The 18,386-nt window shown below is 45.0% G+C and overlaps 1 protein-coding gene across 4 annotated transcripts in view; it reads right to left on the bottom strand.

The window, feature by feature from the left end:
• NMT2 (N-myristoyltransferase 2) overlaps window positions 1-18,386 on the bottom strand; it is a 79,561-nt gene that overhangs the window by 15,037 nt on the left and 46,138 nt on the right. For 3 of the 4 annotated variants that reach the window (XR_015254008.1, XM_086714863.1, XM_086714861.1), the window contains exons 3-8: window positions 13,878-14,022; window positions 10,623-10,741; window positions 10,435-10,526; window positions 10,193-10,309; window positions 8,742-8,912; window positions 7,457-7,565 (exon numbers count right to left, since the gene is read on the bottom strand). Coding sequence is in view for 3 of the 4 variants with exons in the window: in XM_086714863.1 (XP_086570989.1) it covers window positions 7,457-7,565; window positions 8,742-8,912; window positions 10,193-10,309; window positions 10,435-10,526; window positions 10,623-10,741; window positions 13,878-14,022 (753 nt within the window). In the remaining variant the exon portion in view is untranslated. Of the gene's footprint in view, window positions 1-7,456; window positions 7,566-8,741; window positions 8,913-10,192; window positions 10,310-10,434; window positions 10,527-10,622; window positions 10,742-13,877; window positions 14,023-17,967; window positions 18,011-18,386 lie in introns of all 4 variants that reach the window. The other variant, XM_086714862.1, reaches the window with a different exon arrangement.

Below are 18,386 nucleotides of genomic sequence, written 5' to 3'. Positions count from 1 at the left end.
CAGGAGAAGCCGATGGTGGAAAATAGGTTTTCATCCTGAGTGCTGGCTCCGATCCATCTCAGTGGCTGTGCTGAGGTTTCTAAGGGTCCATGACAAACAATGCTGACTGATTACTGATTAGTGGGATTGAGCAACTTGTTCTTTGTATTTACAGACCAAATGTCCTTACTATGTGCCATTCTGTTATGATTCATGTAATCTATGAAGACACAGGAATGCAGCTGAAATACAGTGTAATCGTCTAAACTGAGAGAATGTAAGTCCTTAACACTGTAGAGAACTCATGTGGCCGTTCTGTGGAGCACAAAGCGAAAGGACGGGAAATCTCCAGGTCCTAGCTTCCATCGAACGCTTAACCCCTCAAGCAGGCAGGGCAATAACGGCCCGAATACGTGCTGAATGAATGCATGAATGAATTCCTATGTTTTGTACCACAATCATTTACCTAGTAAGCTGTGGTGAAGGCTGCAGACAGGGAAAAAAATTACTGTCTGCTCTGCAAAGATGAGATTTCTTTGCCTGGCACTTATGCGTAAGCCTGGCGTAAATTCTTTTCTTTTGTTTCCCCTGAACCAATTTTAGTGTTTGGTAGCATTTCTATACTGCAGATTCACGGGAAGATGGAACCCATGTGATTTCCAAATACTGTTAAATGTAATCAATACATATATATATTTTTAAATAGTTTTATTTATTTTTGAGAGAAAGATAGAGACGCGCAGGGGAGGGGCAGAGACGGGGGGCAGGGGTGGGGGGGCACAGAATCCAAAGCAGGCTCCAGGCTCCGAGCTGTCACAGCACAGAGACCAACGTGGGGCTTGAACTATGAACTGCGAGATCATAACCTGAGCTGAAGTCAGATGCTTAACTGACTGAGCCACCCAGGTGCCCCTAATCAATGTATATTTCTCAATGCTAATAGGAAAACTAAAATATATATACAAAGAATGTATATTTTTATTTTTTTGAAGTTTATTTATTTATTTTGAGACAGAGCATGCACAAGTTGGGGAAGGGCAGAAAGAGAGAGAGAGAGAGAGAGAGAGAGAGAGAGAGAGAATCCCAAGTGGGTGCACAGCCCGATGTGGGGCTTGAACTCACAAACCGCGAGATCATGACCTGAGCCCAAGTCGGATGCTTAATGGATTGAGCCACCCAGGAGCCCCTAGAAAGAATGTATTTTAAAAAGTCATTTAAAAAGATGATTTTCTTCCATGAGGATGACCTTGATAAATTTTTAAGCAGCACTGCTCAACATTAAACTGCTTTTTCTTTTGCTACTGGTTCAGTAACAAGATCAAGCGATTAGATTCACTAATGAAAGCAACAGGATACATGCATCTGTTAAGCAGACATTCAGAAATGAAGAAAAAGCTTGCCAGCTTCTTCCTAGACCAGAACATTCTTCTGCAGGACAATTCTCATTCACTGAATATTTATACTGCAAAATCACTAAAATCAACATCTTTTGCCCGGCAGACATCTTTAAAGCAGCAGTTCCCAAATATTTTTGTCTGAAACCCCTTTACCCTCTTAAAAATTGAATATTCCCAGAAAGTTTTGCTTATGTGGGTTCTATCTACCTATATCTATCATACTAGAAATTCAAACAGAGAAAATTTTAAAACAAAACAATACTGGAGCACACATTCCATACGACCACTGGTAGACTTCACAGCACATCTGCAGGGTAATTTCAGCGAAAAATGCATTTTATGTTTCAATGTTATTACAAAAATAGTGTTGACATCACAGACTCCTCTAGAACAGACTCGAGGACTTCCAGGGGTCCCAGGACTACACTTCGAGAAGTGCTGACTCAGGTCTCCAAAGGTGAGAATAAGGGGTGGTAGAACTGAGAATGGAAAACTCAGGGAAACAGTGTTTGGGCAAACAGGCAGAGAGAATGTATATGCACTGGGCAATTTGTAAGCACTTCAAGTGCTTTTATGCAGAATTTTTTTTTTTTTTTAAAAGGAACATCAGACAGTGTCAGCTATAAGAAAAATGCAAGGGGAGCCTGGGTGGCTCAGTCAGTTAAGCGACTCTTGGTTTCAGCTCAGGTCATGCGATCTCACAGTTTGTGCCTCACACTGGGCTCTGCACTGATGGCATGCAGCCTGCTTGGGATTCTCTCCTTCCCTCTCTCTCTGACCCTCTCTTGCTCACACTCTGTCTCAAAATAAATAAATAAACATTAAAAAAAAAAAAAGGCAAGATCCCAGAAAACCGAGGAAGAATATTTATTTTTGCTGGCTCATAATGGCCATGTGTCTCAGGCCCTAAACTTGCTTCTAACATCATAAAGTCACACACTCTCCAAAACATCTACAGAAGCAAGAAATAAATTTTAAAATGTGAAATAAACCCTCAAGTTATAGCTGTGGTCCTCAGAAAGAGGGGGGGAGAACGCTAAGCCTGGATAAAAAATGATTAAGTTTTGGCATAACCCGAAAGAGTAAGGTGGTCATGTTTCGGAGAATTCAATAAAAAACAAAGACATTTCTAGTGACTGAGAAAATCCAACGTTTCATAAGCAAACTCTGTGGTCTCAATCAGACTTACTTTCCCAGGGTCCAACTAACATGCATCATTCGGACTCTGTTCACTGAAATATGTGTAAAATCTGCTTATCAGTACATCAGAGAAAAAAGGCTCAGCGCTCTATTAAGAAACAGAAGCTGTGTTGTTCTCTGTCGAGCTATGTGGTGTAAACTGTCTTAGAGCCAAGATTCCAGAGCAGAGATGGAAGCAGTGATTACGGTTATTGGCTTTAAAAAGGCAGCAGGAGGGTGCTAAATGGCAAAGAACGCTTCTGTGGCTACTGAAGGTAGAACACTGGGTCTCAGGACATCTTCCTGAGTGTGTCCTGCCAGCAGCACCGAGGGGGGACACTGGGACATTAACCTGCCTCCAGTGTTTTGCCTACATTAAGTGCCTTCACCTTTAGGAGCACTGACCAAAATAAAAAAAAATTCAACAGCAAACATAAAACAAAGCCAACGTTTACAGGGCAGGGACAGGCTTAACTCTTGGGAAGGCCCCAGCATCTCAGAGAGCAGAGGTCATGGCATGGGCCTGTGCGGTTCTCTCCCACCTAGGAGACTCTGGGCAAAGCAATTTCATTGCACTCTTCCGTGAAACCGGGCGAACGCCCCGCCCCTCTCTGTTCCGAGTAAGAAATGAGGCCGTGGACACACGGTGTCTATCTAGTACCACGCTCGCCATAACAATCCTAGCTCCTGTGTTAAGAACTCCATGAATACGACAAGTAAGACATGAAGCGGAAACAGTAATGACGAATCGGAAGATGAGACTGACCCGGAGCAAAAGGTGTATTCAGGAAGGTTCTTCTTACACGTCATGGTACAAAAATGTTCTTAAATCACACGATTGCTTAAAATCACCCACCTGGGCCCCTAGGAGGGGCAGCCGTGGTGTGGTAAGCACTGCAGTGTCCCCCGCTGCTGCTTTTTAAGATTTTAGTTTTAAACCCTATGACCTAGCAAATGCACTAGTAGGTATTTATCCAAAGGATACAAAATTCCTGACTTGAAGGGCACATGTACCCCAGTGTTTACAGCAGCACTCTCAACAATAGCCAAATTATGGAAGGGGCCCAAATGTCCATCAAATGACAAGTGGATGAATGAGATGTGGTGTAAACGTGTACACACACACACACTCACACTCACACACGAGTATTACTTGGCAATGAAAAAGAATGAAATCTTGCCATTTGCAACGTGGATGGAACTAGAATGTATTACGCTAAGCGAAATAAGTCAGTCAGAAAAAGACCGATATCCTCTGATTGCACTCATACGTGTAATTTAAGAACCCAGATGGATTAATATAGGGGAAAAGAAAGAAAAATAAGATAAAAAACAGAGACGGAGGCAAACCGTAAGAAACTCTTAAATACAGAGAACAAAAACTGAGGGTTGCTGGAGGGGAGATGGGTGGGGGATGGGCCAAACGGATGACAGGCATTAAGGAGGTCACTCGCTGGATTGAGCGCTGGGTGTTGTATGTAAGAGATGAATCACCGCATTCTATTCCTGAAACCAATACTACACTATGTTAACTAACTTGAATTTAAATAAATAATTTTTTAAAAAAAGATTTCATTTTTAAGTAATCTCTGTACCCTACGGGGGGGCTCAGACTCACAACCCCAGGACCAAGAGTCGCATGCTCCACCGACTGAGCCCGCCAGGTGCCCCAGCACTGTCCAGTGGGTCCTCAAGAGGCAGACCCTCAGGTGGCTGCCGTGGGCACCTTCCAGTTTTCTAATATCTGTACTCTCACCTCTTCTGCCCTCCTTTCTGTCATTATCTTACTCTCCCTTTTCCTCTCCTTCCCTATAACGGGATGCAGGGAGGGCGACTGACACACACACCAGAGAGCTCCCGCCCGGACCCCGTCGACCATCCTTTCCTGTGTGTGCCTGTGCTCCAGTGACGGCAGGTAGGGACGCCCGACGGGAACCGGGCCATGCCGCCCCCCGGGGGCGTCAGAGGTGACAGAGGCGGGAGCTCATGGGGTCTAACAGGCAAAACGCGGGTGTCTGGGGTGCGCACCCCGAGTCCCCACCGGTCGGTGACGGGCCCGTGTCAACCTGCACGGGCCTCCATCTTCTCACAGGAAAATGCAGATGAGGCACACCAGCTTCACAAGGCTGTCGTGAGAACACAGCGAACGACATGCGTGACAGCACTCTGTCAACTTCAATTTACTGGGAAAAAACAAGAACAAAAACCCAGTGCCTGACCAGTCAGTGACTTGTTACCAGCTTGTTAGAACTGTTACCTGAGTTGATCGATTTTTGTGTAAAAACGTAAAGGACGAAGGACAAAAGTCAAAAATCCTCTTACCAGCTCAGATTCTAATCACCCTGAAAAAAACCTGATGAGAGGTATTAAAACTACTTCTACAACCTACACGTAAGCAGACACTTTCCTTACACACAAGCCGGACGGCTTTGGGTTCAGAAAAATGAAATTCGGGGAGACTACCACAGCACAGCACGAGCCCCCCGTGAAAACTGTAGGCACGCCTGCGGGTTTCCAACTCCAACGCCCGGACGGCGGAGTCTTTCTAACAGCTGGAAGGAGGATGCTGACGACAGCCAGTGCCCGCAGAGGGGGTGTTTCGTCTTAGCTGTGTGCTGGGCTCACGGCTGCCTGCGCCTCTACGTGACTCTGTCCCTCTCGGGTCACTCCAGGTCTCGGTGGTTGGCTTCAAAAGAATCCTGGCCAACAAACATTAGCTGTCATGTTGACAGTGTGACATCTTTGAAGGTCTTCCTACTTCTGCAGTTCGGTGCGTGCATCTCCACACGTGGGCCCACCCTCCCTTCTGCTGCTCCAGCCCAGCCCCAGGGCATGTGGACCCTCCCCTGTCCTGTTGTCACAGTTTTTATCTTCCTCTCTTCTGATCTATGTTTCCTCTCCCATCATGGCCTCAGAGGAGGTGAGTTAATAGGCTTGCGCCCCACTCTCTACAAAAACAGTTAAGACAAGGGACGAAGAGGCCTTCTGAACCTTCTGCCACGTTGCAAAGCCTGGAATGATGATCTTGGTATCTCTGGCGATTGGTTTCCTTCACCTCCGGTTTTGTCCTTATGAAATTCTGCTTAAGGTCAGAAGTTAGTTGATTCCTGTCTGTCATCAGAAAAAATACATCAAGGGGCACCTGGGTGGCTCAGCTGGTTAAGCGTCTGACTCTTGGTTTCAGCTCAGGTCACAATCTCACGGTTAACGGGTTCAAGCCCCGCTTTGGGCTCTGAGCTGACAACACGGAGCCTGCTTGTGATTCTTTCTTTCTCTCTCTCTCTCTCTCTCTGCCCCTCCCCTGCTTGCTCTCTCTCAAAATAAATAAACATAAAAACAAAACAAAACAAAATACACCAATTCGTGTGGCAACTACTGATTACATGTACTTGGTAAACACGCAATGGCCAAATGACAAAAGGAACTAGGGTCTACTAAACCCAGAAAGGCCACTACAGACAGCTGAAGCCCTCCCAATCTCCCAATCAAGCTAAAATATTCACTGAACTACTTTCTAACAACCCAAAAGAAAGAACAGCTCTGATGAAATCAAAACTTCAAATGAAAAGATCCCATCTGTGATGGACAGATTCCAAGATGGCCCCCAAGTGATGCCACCTCCTGGTGTTCACACCCCTGTGCTCCTCCTGAGTGTGGGTGGGACCTGTGACTCACTTCTAAACAGTGAAATACAGCAATGGTGGTTGGCTGTCACTTTCATGAACGACTACATAAGGTTCTAATTTCCATCTTGCTAGCAGATTCAATCTGTAGACTCTCTCCCTCACTGGCTTTGATGGAGCAAGCTGCCATGTTGTCAGCTGCTGCCCTATGGGGAATCCCATCTGGCAAAGAACTGAGGGAGGCCTCTGACTGGCAGCCAGCAAGGAATTAAAAGCCCTCGGTCCCAATGTCTGCAAAAACTCAAGCCTGCTAACAGCCATGTGAGTTGGAAGTGGACCCCAGTCAAATTTTCAGATGAGACCCAGCCCTGGCTGATACTTGAGAGAACTTCACGAGAGACCCTGAGGCAGAGGCCTCGGGCAAGCTGGGCTTTGACTCCTGACCCACAGAACTTGGGAAATTATAAATGTATGTTTTAAACTGCTAAACTGGGGCCCCTTATGGCTCAGTTGGTTAAGCATCCAACTCTTGATTTCAGCTCTGGTCATGATCTCATGGTCATGAGACTGAGCCCTGCGTCAGGCTCTGCACTGGGCATGGAGACTGCTTAAGACTCTCTCTCTCTGCCCCTCCCTAGCACTTTCTCTCTCAAAAAATAAATAAAATAAAATAAAATAAAATAAAATAAAATAAAATAAAATAAAATAAAATAAAATAAAATAAAATAAAACTGCTAAATTTGCAGTAATTTGTTACACAGCAATAGAAAATTAATACACCATCCAAGCTCCAAATAAGGCAACGCTAGTAAGCACGTTTAACCACGTTTAACTTTTCCCCTATTAAAAGACAACTTACCATGTTGAGAATTTGCTAGTTTAAAAAGATAATTTAATGAAATATTATTTCCTCTCCTTGGCCTCTCCTCTAAGCCTTATTCCTTAGTTCCTTTGTGTTAAGACAGCATCAGAAGCCTTAACTTTTCTTTCTTTTTACGTAACAGATGGTAAACACTCAAAATTTCAAAACTTACATGTCTTGAGTTCAATCCCATCCAACCACAAACTGAAGACTTAAAAAGCCTTAAACAAAACAAAATAAAACCCTGGTATTTTCAAATAAGCTCCCTGATTTTCCTCACCTGGAATTCTAAAAAGCTACATATTCACATCCTCAAACACATGAGCCAGTTTTTAAGACTCTTGCAAATAATCCTTTTCTACATTAAAAGCTTTAGCTGTTACAGCTTCGAAAAACTCCAGAACATTCTTACTTACATCCGGAAGTCTGTAGAGCTTCATTGTTCTCTGTAAAGTCATATTTCTACTCAAGTGAGAAAATTTCACTTCTACCAATTTTCTGGGGTTTAGCGATCGATGCCAGTATCTGGAATACAACGAAGGTTTTAAAATCTGATCGATTTTCTAACTCTACCAGCTTTTACCCTTTGTCTCAGCTCAGTCGTCATAGAGGCATTTAACGAACACCCTTGCTGCCCCCTGTGCAGTGTTGGATGCTGGCCCTGTTCTTGTATAATTAGCTTGGTTTTTTTACATCTAAAACATGTCCTGCTTTCCAGTTACATTCCTTTGTAGTTTGTGACCTTTCATCTCTGCCAGTAAAGGGCTATCATAAAACTGTAAGATAAAGTTAAAAATGCCCGGTCTGCAAGTATTTAACGACCACCGCTGATTCTACAGAAAGCAAACTAAGAAGTTCTAAAAACATAGGAAAACATCCCCTCTAAATTAGTAGCCGTTGCTTTCCTATAACGCACATCAAAGAAAACAACTTTCTGAGAAACGACCTTGAGTTTCTTAAGTGATTCCAGTTTAGACAGACGATTTGTATTAAGATCTACCTGTGAAGTACATAACTAATTGAATGGGAGACAAGTCATTTTATAGTTTCACATTTTTTACTGTTTAGTGGAAACTTCATCTTATTTGAGTCAAAAACAGTCAAGGGAGAGAAACTCCTTCCGATGCTTCACAAACAGGTTAGTCAAGGGAGAAATCTGATAAACCATTTTCTCCCTGGATTAACCTCTGAAAGCGTGATGAGAACAGATGAACTCCTACAAAGAGCTTAAGCTCTTCCTGCTCTTAGCAAGCAAGTCTGTTTGGGCTTCTCAACTGGTGTTTACCAAACTTTTGGAACAGTTCCTGAGAGCAGTGCAGAACAACGCGTAAATCTAAGCGTTTGGAAGGAAGAAAAATGGTAGTACTCTGGACATTTGAATTTCAAGACCACGGTGCCCTGGGCTCCCCAAGGTAGGGGCAGCACTAGTCTTTCCAACAGAAGAGACGCAGGAATACAGAACCGGCACTGTTAGCAGGAAAATGTTTTTTAACGTTTAACTCTTTTTATCGCCAAGTGGCTGTATGGTAGAATGGAAAGAACACTGGTCTCAGTGGTGCTTGGGTCTGGTCTCCACCTCTGCTACCAAACCAGCTACAAAAGAACAGGTAAAAGGCAAAGTTTCCCAGTTACATGTGAGAATACTACTGGTAGCCACATGGCGGGGAGGCAAGATTCAAGGTGAGCGTGTGGCACTGTTACCTGCATGTGGCCACTGGCTTGGGAAGAACCACTCCAGCGGTATAAACGGCCTGAAAAATACCTTCCAGGTTTACTCTTCTGGTTATTTCTCGAATTAACACTGGGGCTACCCGCTTTGATCTCAATTTCTTATGAACACAAAGAAAGTTGATTTCTACCATCTTCTTCACACTAAGAAAGATGTCAAAAAGTAGAGCAAACATAAGACGAAAACGTTTTTAAAAACAAGACAACTCCCATAAAATTGCAAAGAATAAGAAACCGAGAGACCTCCTTCAACAGAATATTAAAGAAAAACAGCCCATCGTTTAGACATTTCACAAACTCCGATGGATACGCTATTCCCCATATGTCCCCTGCCAAAATAACTATCACTATAGGCCATGGAGACCCAGACCCCCTTGTCCTGAAGACACTTGAGGACTTTGGTCTTTTGTAAGTTTTCACTTTAGAAAGTGGATAAGATGTACCTCCAAGTTTCTACATCTGTTTTTCCTGTAATGTATGCAATGAGGACAAGAACGGGGTCACCCAGATGCAGAATCTGGTAAGATGTTGCACTGGAATCTAATGCAATTCCTAGGTCCCCAACAGGTACCTTGGCCAGACAGAAGCCGGTAATTTTCTGAGCTACGGTAAACCTTTCAGGGCTTCAAAGCCCATTTCCTGCGCTGGTTCTAGATACACGGGCATTTCATTTGGCACCAAGATACCTTGACATCAAAAGTTTTTGAGCAGCAAATCAAGTAACCCAGTACAATGAAAGGTAAACAGACCTGTTATGGATTAGCTCTCTGACTTTCTGGGCTAAAGACCGGAGCAAAAACACAACATAGTTATCCAATGGATAAAAAGATTTTTTAAAAATCTCTCCTAAAATTAAGATAATTTTTTTTTCTCTAGAAATAAGTATGAAATATCTATTTATATCTTTATTCAGACACACACATAAAACATCTGAGTGTGTGGGGTGCCTGGGTGGCTCAGTCGGTTAAGCATCTGACTTTGGGTCAGGGCATGATCTTGAGGTTCTCAAATTTGAGCCCTGCATCAGGTTCTGTGCTGACAGTTCAGCACCTGAAGTCTGCTTTAGGATCTGTGACTCCCTCTCTCGGCCCCTCCCCTACTCAAACTCTCTCAAAAAATAAATGTTATAAAAAAAAATTAAAAACAAAAAAAATAACATCAGAGTGTCTGCATGTATGAGACTGAGAGGCAGAGACACAGAGCTGCCCTTTTTTTGTTGTTCACGGTCCAGTTTTCTTTGATTAAATCAACTTTATCTTTTTGAGCAGTTCTAGGTTGGGCAAAACTGAGCAGAAAGCAGAGTTCCCGTAACCCCCTGCCCCCCACCGTAAACAATCTGCAGGAGTAATTTTAAAAGCCCGTTGGAACTGCAATTCTGGAAGAGTAACACATCAAAACTGACACGGACGAGCTTTAATACGTACCTGTCATAAATCCGAATGTTTGCCGGGATGGCACTGATGAACCCCACTAGCTTTTTGTTCGAAGACACTCTGACCCCACAGTGCCACTGAAGGAGCCAGCCTGGGGGACGCAGAGCCCTGAAGTCCATGCAGGCAAGGGAGACAGGCGCCGGTTAGTGTCCCGGGACCCGGGGAGAGACGGAGCCACGCGGTCCCGACCGCCCGCGCCCGGGGCCGCCCCTCGTGGCGCCAGCGACACTCACCAGAGCAGGAACTCGGGCGAGTAGTCGAACCGGAACATGCTCTCCTCGTCTTCCACGTAATTCTCATTTAACAGCGTGTACAACTCCTTGAGCTGCAAGATCAAGCAAGCGTCCTTTCTATGGTGCTCGGAACCAACTCGGAAGCAATTTGTGCGAAGGCAGGTGCTGAACGGAAGGCCTGTACTCACCACGTCGGCATTACCCAGATCTAAAGTGTCCCACATGAAACCCTGCGGCAGGGAATACGGCTCCCGACGCACGTTGTCCTTATCCGCTTCGATGGCACCGTGCGAGGTTATCACTTCATCTGGAGAGGGACACAGAGAGAGAAAGGCAGAAGGACAGAATATTCAACGACAAAGTATTCGGATGACCCAAAATGGTCCATTCCGTAAAACGACACCATTTTTAGGGGTCTGGGGTGGAATATAATCTTTGAAACCATGCTACCGTTTCAGCCACTTCTGGAGTGACAACAGGGCAGCTGGGTAGTGGAGAGGGGCTGCTATCTCACCAATTAAATAAAAGGAGAAATCCTTTGTCATGCAGTGACAAGGTGTTTATTACGAAATGACAGGGACTTCTGAGCCTCAACCCCCAGATTACAGAGCCCCCACACAGCACAGCTCGGAGTCGGTGTCCTCTTGCTCTGCATTTCAAAAACCTGGTTGTGGGGGAGGGAAGGGCTGCAGTGACCTCTGACCCCTCCCAGCAAAATCTACAACTAATTTCAGGACTGTTCACTGCTCTCCGCCTGGAATGTTGCCACTACAGCCAAGTCATAAACGTCGCTAGCGATTTCCACAAAGGCGCCCTTTCCAGGTTCCTTCCCCACGGCTTCCCAATGCAACTGGAAGAGAACCCGGGCTCTTCCTGTGGCTGACGTCCACCTGGCCGCCCACCTGGCCTGGCTCTCCAGATCCACCCTCAGGGACCACCCTCAGGCTCATGGCTCACGGCTTCCCTCCCTCTGCGCGGGAGGCCCTTCTCCTGCTCGCCACGTGGCTGGCAGCTTGAGTGTTTTCAGATAGAAGCTTACACATCGCTTTCCCCACAGCATCTTTCCTGACTAAAGCCTTTTCCTGCCTGGAGGATGCTCTCCCTCCACCCCCACCTGGCCACCACTTTTACCGTCCTTTCCCATCACTGTTTCCCCGGTACGTTGCCCACGGCGTTTAATAATGGACACGCAACAAATAACTGATAAATCTTACTCAGCTGTCAAAAAGAAAGAAACCTTGCCATCTGTGACAACACGGATGGACCCTGAAGGCATCATGGGAAGGGAAGTAAGTCAGAGAGAGAAAGACAAATACCGTATGATTTCACTTATATGTGGAACCTAAAAACCAAAAATTCTCAACTCAGACACAGATTGGTGGTTGTCGGGGCGGGGGGGGGGGGGGTGGGGTGGGGTGTGAAATGGGTGAAGGGAGGTCAAAGGTACAAACTTCCAGTTATAAAAACAAGTTCATTCTGGCGATGTCATGTACAGCCCGTGATTTATTTGGAAGTTGCTATGAGAGAAGATCTTAAAAGTTCTTACTATAAGAAAAAGAAAAACTGTAACTTTGTGTGGTAACGGATGGTAACCAGACCCGCTGTGGGGGTCATTTTACAATGTATGCAAACACCGTATCCTTATGTTGTACACCTGAAATTAAAACAATGCTATATGTCAATTATACTCCAATGAATAAATAAATAAACAGAACCGGAAGGAAAACAAGGTACAAATACCTGCTGAATTAATGACCCTCAGGTACAGGTTCTTGGCATCACCTTTTTAGGGGTGGAAGCCACAGGATCTGTACCAGCTACAAGGGGGTTCGTTTTCTCTTTCTAACCCCTGCCTTTGTCACATCCCTCTTTATATCTGCTCCACCAGCTCACCCCCCTATGAATACCTGAGGCTCCATCAAGCCAGTCTGAGTGGTCAGGTTCTCAGCTGCTCCCTTAGAGTCCCTCCAGGACCTCTGCTTAGAGTCAGGCTACAGGAGGCTTTCTTGTCCCCCAGGGCACTGACCTAAAAACCACCAACAGCTTGCCAAGCAGCACTCAGCTAAACCCAAAACATTCAGTCAATAGACCTACACTGCTTTAGCTAACGGTCCCTCGATTCAATGGCATTTAAAATCCTGTAAATTCATGCTAGAGTCTCCCTCCACTACCAAATACATTTATTTCTAGAGCCTGAAAGAAAAGACCAGTGAGGATAACTGCTCTCTTCTATCTTTCACACTCCAAATCCCATGCTTTTTAACATGTGTGGCTGCGAGATGAGCGGTAACTTTAAAAAGTGTGAAAACCACTATTTGAAGGCACAGACGATTGTTCCCTGATTTTTATACGACAAAACTGGTTATTTGTACGTAAGCGAACTATTATGAGATCTGGATGACACGTAACCCTTTACCTCACACAGATGCTGGAAGCTGAACAATCAAGAAGGAAAAACACAGAAATAATTATCATCTATCTTCATATGAGGATAACAGTAAGCAGTGGGTTTAGCTTTTAATGCAGTTAAAACAATTTTAGTGCATTTACATCATCACCCTTTTTACTGTGAAAAAGAGAACACTTCAAATGATGTTTATGGACATGTAACAGGAGAAAGAGCGATGCCCGCTGCCCGAGGGGCCCCCAGAGACCGCCCAATGGCCCCGTCCCCTCGCTGTGCTGCCATGTTCTCCCGCCGCTAACAATTAACACCAGTGGTGAGTGTGCAGAATCCTCTTAAGAGGCATAACATTTTCCATTTCAATTAGGTTTAATAGGACAAATTTCCTGTGTCTTTTGGAATAACTGAGATGTGAGACGGCTAAAAATTTATGTACAGGGAAAACTCTTCCGTGAAGCTTAAAACCAAAACTGGTTCTGAGACTGTCTTTTATATATATATATATATATATATATATATATATATATATATATATATACATATTTTTTTTTTTTTAAGTTTTTTTAAAGCTTTTTTTATTTTGGGGGAGAGAGAGAGGGCATGCAAACAGTGGAGGGGCTCAGAGAGAGAGACTCCCAAGCAGGCTCCACACTGTCACTGAGGAGCCCGACGTGGGGCTCGACCTCACGAACTGTGAGATCATGACTAAGCCAAAACCAAGAGTCGGACGCTTAAACAACTGAATCACCCAGGCGCTCCCTTTTACACATTTTTAAAAATATACGAATGTTTCAAGTGAGAAACCTGGGTTTTTTTATAGGAAGAGGAATGCGACTCTAAAACTGTTTCTCCTGAAAGCCAATATCACGACGCAATATTTATATTTTAAAGAAAAATATGACTTTTGTGTAAATTTCTGATCTGTGACATAAAGCAAATATGTTAAGTGAAGTTCCTTTTGTGTTTTTTGTTTGTTGTCAACCCAGCTGTGTTTTGGGGTGGGGGAGGGGGGGGGCGCGGAAAAGGCAGAAAAGCTTACTTAATTTGGGTACCGGCTGGGTGTCCCAAAACTGGTATCTGTGTTTGGCAGCCTCATCAATGTTCCTGGCGGGGCCCTGGCATGCGGACAACAGCTCCATTGCTCTCTGGATATCCTGCAACTTCTGCATTGGAATGGTGGGATTCTATAACAGCAAAGACACACAGACACAAAGATGAGGAAGCTTACGTGGCTCCAAAACCTGGGCCAGACACGTCTGTATCTGCCCTGGAGACTACAACACCAAAAACACAATCTTCCTCTAAGCCTGGTCAGGGTCTTGGGCTCAAGCGCTAACGCACTAAAACAGAAGTGAACGCATTATGTTAAAGATCACAACAGCTCTGTAGCTTTAATGGGGCTTTGACAGTTTTGGAAATCTGAGGTAAAGCCAACCACCCACTGGCTTCAGGGTCCCACCTGGCTGCGAGGGGTCGTCACCATCACTCATCTGGAAGGAGTGGCAGGGAGGAGTGACACGCACTCAGGAGTCACTGCCCTACAGCAGCCAGTCAGGCACACCCTTGGTGTCACTGTTAGGGTTAATGCTCGGCAGCAGCAATGTGGGGACAAAGGAAAGGACTGCTAGGATGCAAACCAGGCAGAAAAGGGAAATTTTAGTTCAAAAAAAAAAAAAGGAAAAAGAAGACGGAAAGAACTGTGAATTGAGTGCTAAGCTGGGAAGGAAGTTAACCAAGAAAGAAAATCTCACTGCGTATGCCTTCCTCCTGGACCACCCCCTGCCCTCTCCCAGCCCGGATCCTCCCCCAGAGACAAAACCTTCCAAAGAGCAGTTTCTTCCGAGAGTTTAGCTCTTTGGCAACCACAGCCTGTTTTCCCCAACCCAAGTGTTGGAAACTAACCTTTTTAAGTAAAACATATTCTCAGTCTGGAAAAATGAACGTATCTTTAAATTCTAAGGTCTCTTCCTCGAAGCCAATATTCCTCTTATCTCTAAAGATTCCCAGCTCTTTTTTTTTTTTAATCCCTGAAATAATGTAATTCCACATGGAAAATGAGACTATTCCTAAAATGAGAGCACGCAGTGCTGAATAGTAAAATCACGGAGTTTTTTCAACACACAAAATGATTAGTTTTTGAACTTTGATGCCACACGAAGAATGCTCTTCATGTAGTTCAGAAGTGGTTGACGAGAATTTCAGAGCCCTTCGGTTTTCCTGTATGTCAACACACCATGGGCACCAACGAGAGGTACCATCGACACTCGCTGGTTTATTAACAGTGGCTCTGGACTTCTGTTCAACTTTGAATCTGAGGTCTGTGGTCTGGGGTTGATCCTTTGATTTGGGAAGCTATACCCATGTGCCACAGTACAAAACAGGGTTTATTTAACACGGACTGCCCTGTCTTTGATTTGTCACTGGGTTTGCTTAGGATTCTTGCCACTACAATAACTCAAGGAAACAAAGTGCTGGAGTCTAACCAGAGATGGGTTGAGGTCAGTATCGTCTCCACTTCTAAGTCCAACAGCATCACCCAGGACTGCCACAATTCTGTAAGCTGTTTATCTGGTACTTTCATAGAGGTCTAAGTCACGAAGATCAGATTTCAATTACACATATTAACTTGAAAAAATACTTTGGCTAGTCCCATTTATTGTATTTTTAGATTTCTCTTGCTCTGGTCTCTTCTGAACCTCCAACATAAGAGGGACTGATTGCCAGCAAAATGAAATTTACATGCATTTGAACCCCCAACAAAGCAGTCTCTTTGAAGACCTATAATTTAACCAGGAACTCAGAGCACAGCATATTTCAACCAGTAATGCTTGAACATGCACCCGTTTATCTTTTTAAAAGCAAATTTGAACCTACACAGTGCCTGCACTGAATCTGTCATGCGAATTTTCCTTTCCTAATTTTGGAGTTAAATTCTCAATCCCTAACATACCAAACTCAAGCAGTTTTGCGACCGACATGAATCAGCATCTTTGCTCCAAAGGAGCCAATCCTATCTCAGCTCCATAAAGACCTCAGAGTGGTGTCAACCCTACCTCATTAGCCTCATCAGGTTGACTAGCAGTCTGTCCACAAAATGACCATTCATGAAATATTTATATCTGAATGCTCACTATTTTAAGTGCTTTCTTAAAGTAGATACAAGTGAGCACAATTTTCAAATCCGTGGTCATAAAGCAGCAAGGAAAATTCAGCTATGATATTTTTTTTTTTTAATATAATTTATGGTCAAGTTAGCTAACCTACAGTGTATATACAGTGTGCTCTTGGCTTTGGGGGTTGATTCCCATGATTCATCGCTTACATACAACACCCAGCACTCATCCCCAGCTATGATATATTCTTAAAACTATCCATCCACCTTCCACACAGCAGCACCACCTGAGGGGAAACGATTTGGTGTTAGGGGAGGTGAGGACGTGTATCAACCCCATGTTAGCTTCCCGCTACCATATCCCTACGTCGGGCACACCTCTTTTCGTCGGTGGAATATTAAATACCAACAGTGCCCTTTACCCTTTATTTTCTCAATTTAATACCTTGGAAAAACGTCCAGGCCCTCCACCACTAAGACGTCTAAAGAATCCAGACAAATACCATCTTATTCTGGCCCGTGAGTGCAGAGGAGGGCATGTCCGAAACACCACCCGCTGTAATTTACAGGGTTATCCAGAGCCAGCATCTAGTGTAAGGGAAAGAAGCCCCAGTTTAAAACAAAATGAAATGGAGGGGCGCCTGGGTGGCTCAGTCGGGTAAGCGTCCGACTTGGGCTCAGGTCATGATCTCACAGTTCATGGGTTCAAGGCCCACATCAGGCTCTGTGCTGACAGCTCAGAGCCTGGAGCCTGCTACAGATTCTGTGTCTCCCTCTCTCCCTGCTCCTCTCCCACTCACATTCTGTGTGTGTCTCTCTCTCAAAAAAAAAAAATTAACCTTAAAAAAAATTTTTTTAAACAAATGCAATGGAGAAAGGCCCGCGTTAAAACATTGCGATGTATTCTCAACTTAAAAAGAAAATAATTTCTCTACCATATGATGCAAGCAGTTCCTCCTGTGGTGACTAGCTCTAGTTTCTTGTAAGTGACCTTCAGAAGTAAAGGAAGGGTGCAAAACCAATGGGGGGTGTGGAGAGGGCAATAGGCTGACGGTGATGGGAGAAGCAATACGGAGGGTCACAGCGGCATAGAAGTGACACCGCAGGGATCCGACGAAGCGACTGAGGAACGGGAAAAATGAGTTTACGGTGCACCTTAATTGAGTGACCTCGGAAAGTATGCCTGGTGGACAGAGTATTTATTACCTGAGAGACGAGCTGAAAAGCGAGGGGTGGGGGAAGACCCCGTTTTCTTCTCACCCCACAGAGGGAAAACTGGGCAAAGTTAAGTATCCTCTCAGTGACTCCTGGTCCTTACGAGGAAAACGGTAACAACAAGAGAGACTGCCTGCAAGATTCGCTTCTCGTGATAAAGTGTCAACTGTGCACAAGGAAAAAAACCTTCAACCCCACGAAACTTGCATAGTGCTAATAACCACCATGTAGGCAGTGCTTTACAATACAGAGATCATTTAACTGTAACCTCCTCCTCACGGCCCCGTGAGTTGCGGCAGGAGGCAAAAGGCATGACCCCCACGCCGCAGGTGAGGACACAGGCGCAAAGGGGGTGACACCCACGCGTCTCGTGAGCCCACATTCCCCAGTCCGCTCCCGAGCCCTTTCCGCTATACCACGCGCTACCCAGGAAACCCACACGGAGCTGTGACCATCCGCGTCATCTCTGCCTCGTCCTCCTTCGAATCTTGCCCCTTTCCACGCTGTGAGTTTCTTGCATCTAGAGGGCTCTGTGCGTCCCTGTGGCCAGCACACAAGGCCTGTGTTCACGGCCAGGGGGACCGCGGCTGGCCACACAGGAAGGGGCGCCTGCCATCTGTCCCACCAGAGCCCCACGAGGCCGGCAATCTGCCAACACGGGGCTCAGCGGGACAACTGCTGGTTTGGTCCTGGATGGGTGTTTCTCCAGCGGGAATGTTAGGAGAGATTTCCCACCCTCGGCAATGGAATTTGAGAACGGCCACTGAAGACTGCTCACACCCAAAGTCAACGGAAGACTTACCCGTGGCTGCTCCCGCTGAAATCTGCTGCCAGATGGTGTGGTGCTATTCAGGTAATTAGACAGACACCCAGAAAAATTACAATGTGAATATCTTCTGAACTAAAAGTAATTAAATAGTAAGTGTAACTTAAAAAAAAAAACAAAACAGCACACCTAACAAGCTCCCAATGAGACTTAACTTCTTTCACTACAATCTACGTACTAATTTGCTCTGAGAAAAAGGAAAATTGCAGGCTCTATCCACATACACACAAAAACTCAGTCTGTACCTCTTAGTTATTCAGGTACTTAACATCAGCTTCAGGAGGCTGTAAATAGCCTCCAGGTATAGTGCCCTCCAGCATACAGTCACAGCAAATTCCTAAGGGTGCCCCAACACGGCACCAAGCTGCACAAACCAGCTCTCACGTGCTTGAGAA

This window comes from Puma concolor, chromosome B4 (assembly GCF_028749965.1).
Source record: "Puma concolor isolate L17-30 chromosome B4, mPumCon1.1.hap2, whole genome shotgun sequence".
Classification (NCBI taxonomy): domain Eukaryota; kingdom Metazoa; phylum Chordata; class Mammalia; order Carnivora; family Felidae; genus Puma; species Puma concolor.
The sequence above is the reverse complement of the archived record's forward strand: the minus strand, read 5'-3'. Positions and strand labels throughout refer to the sequence as shown.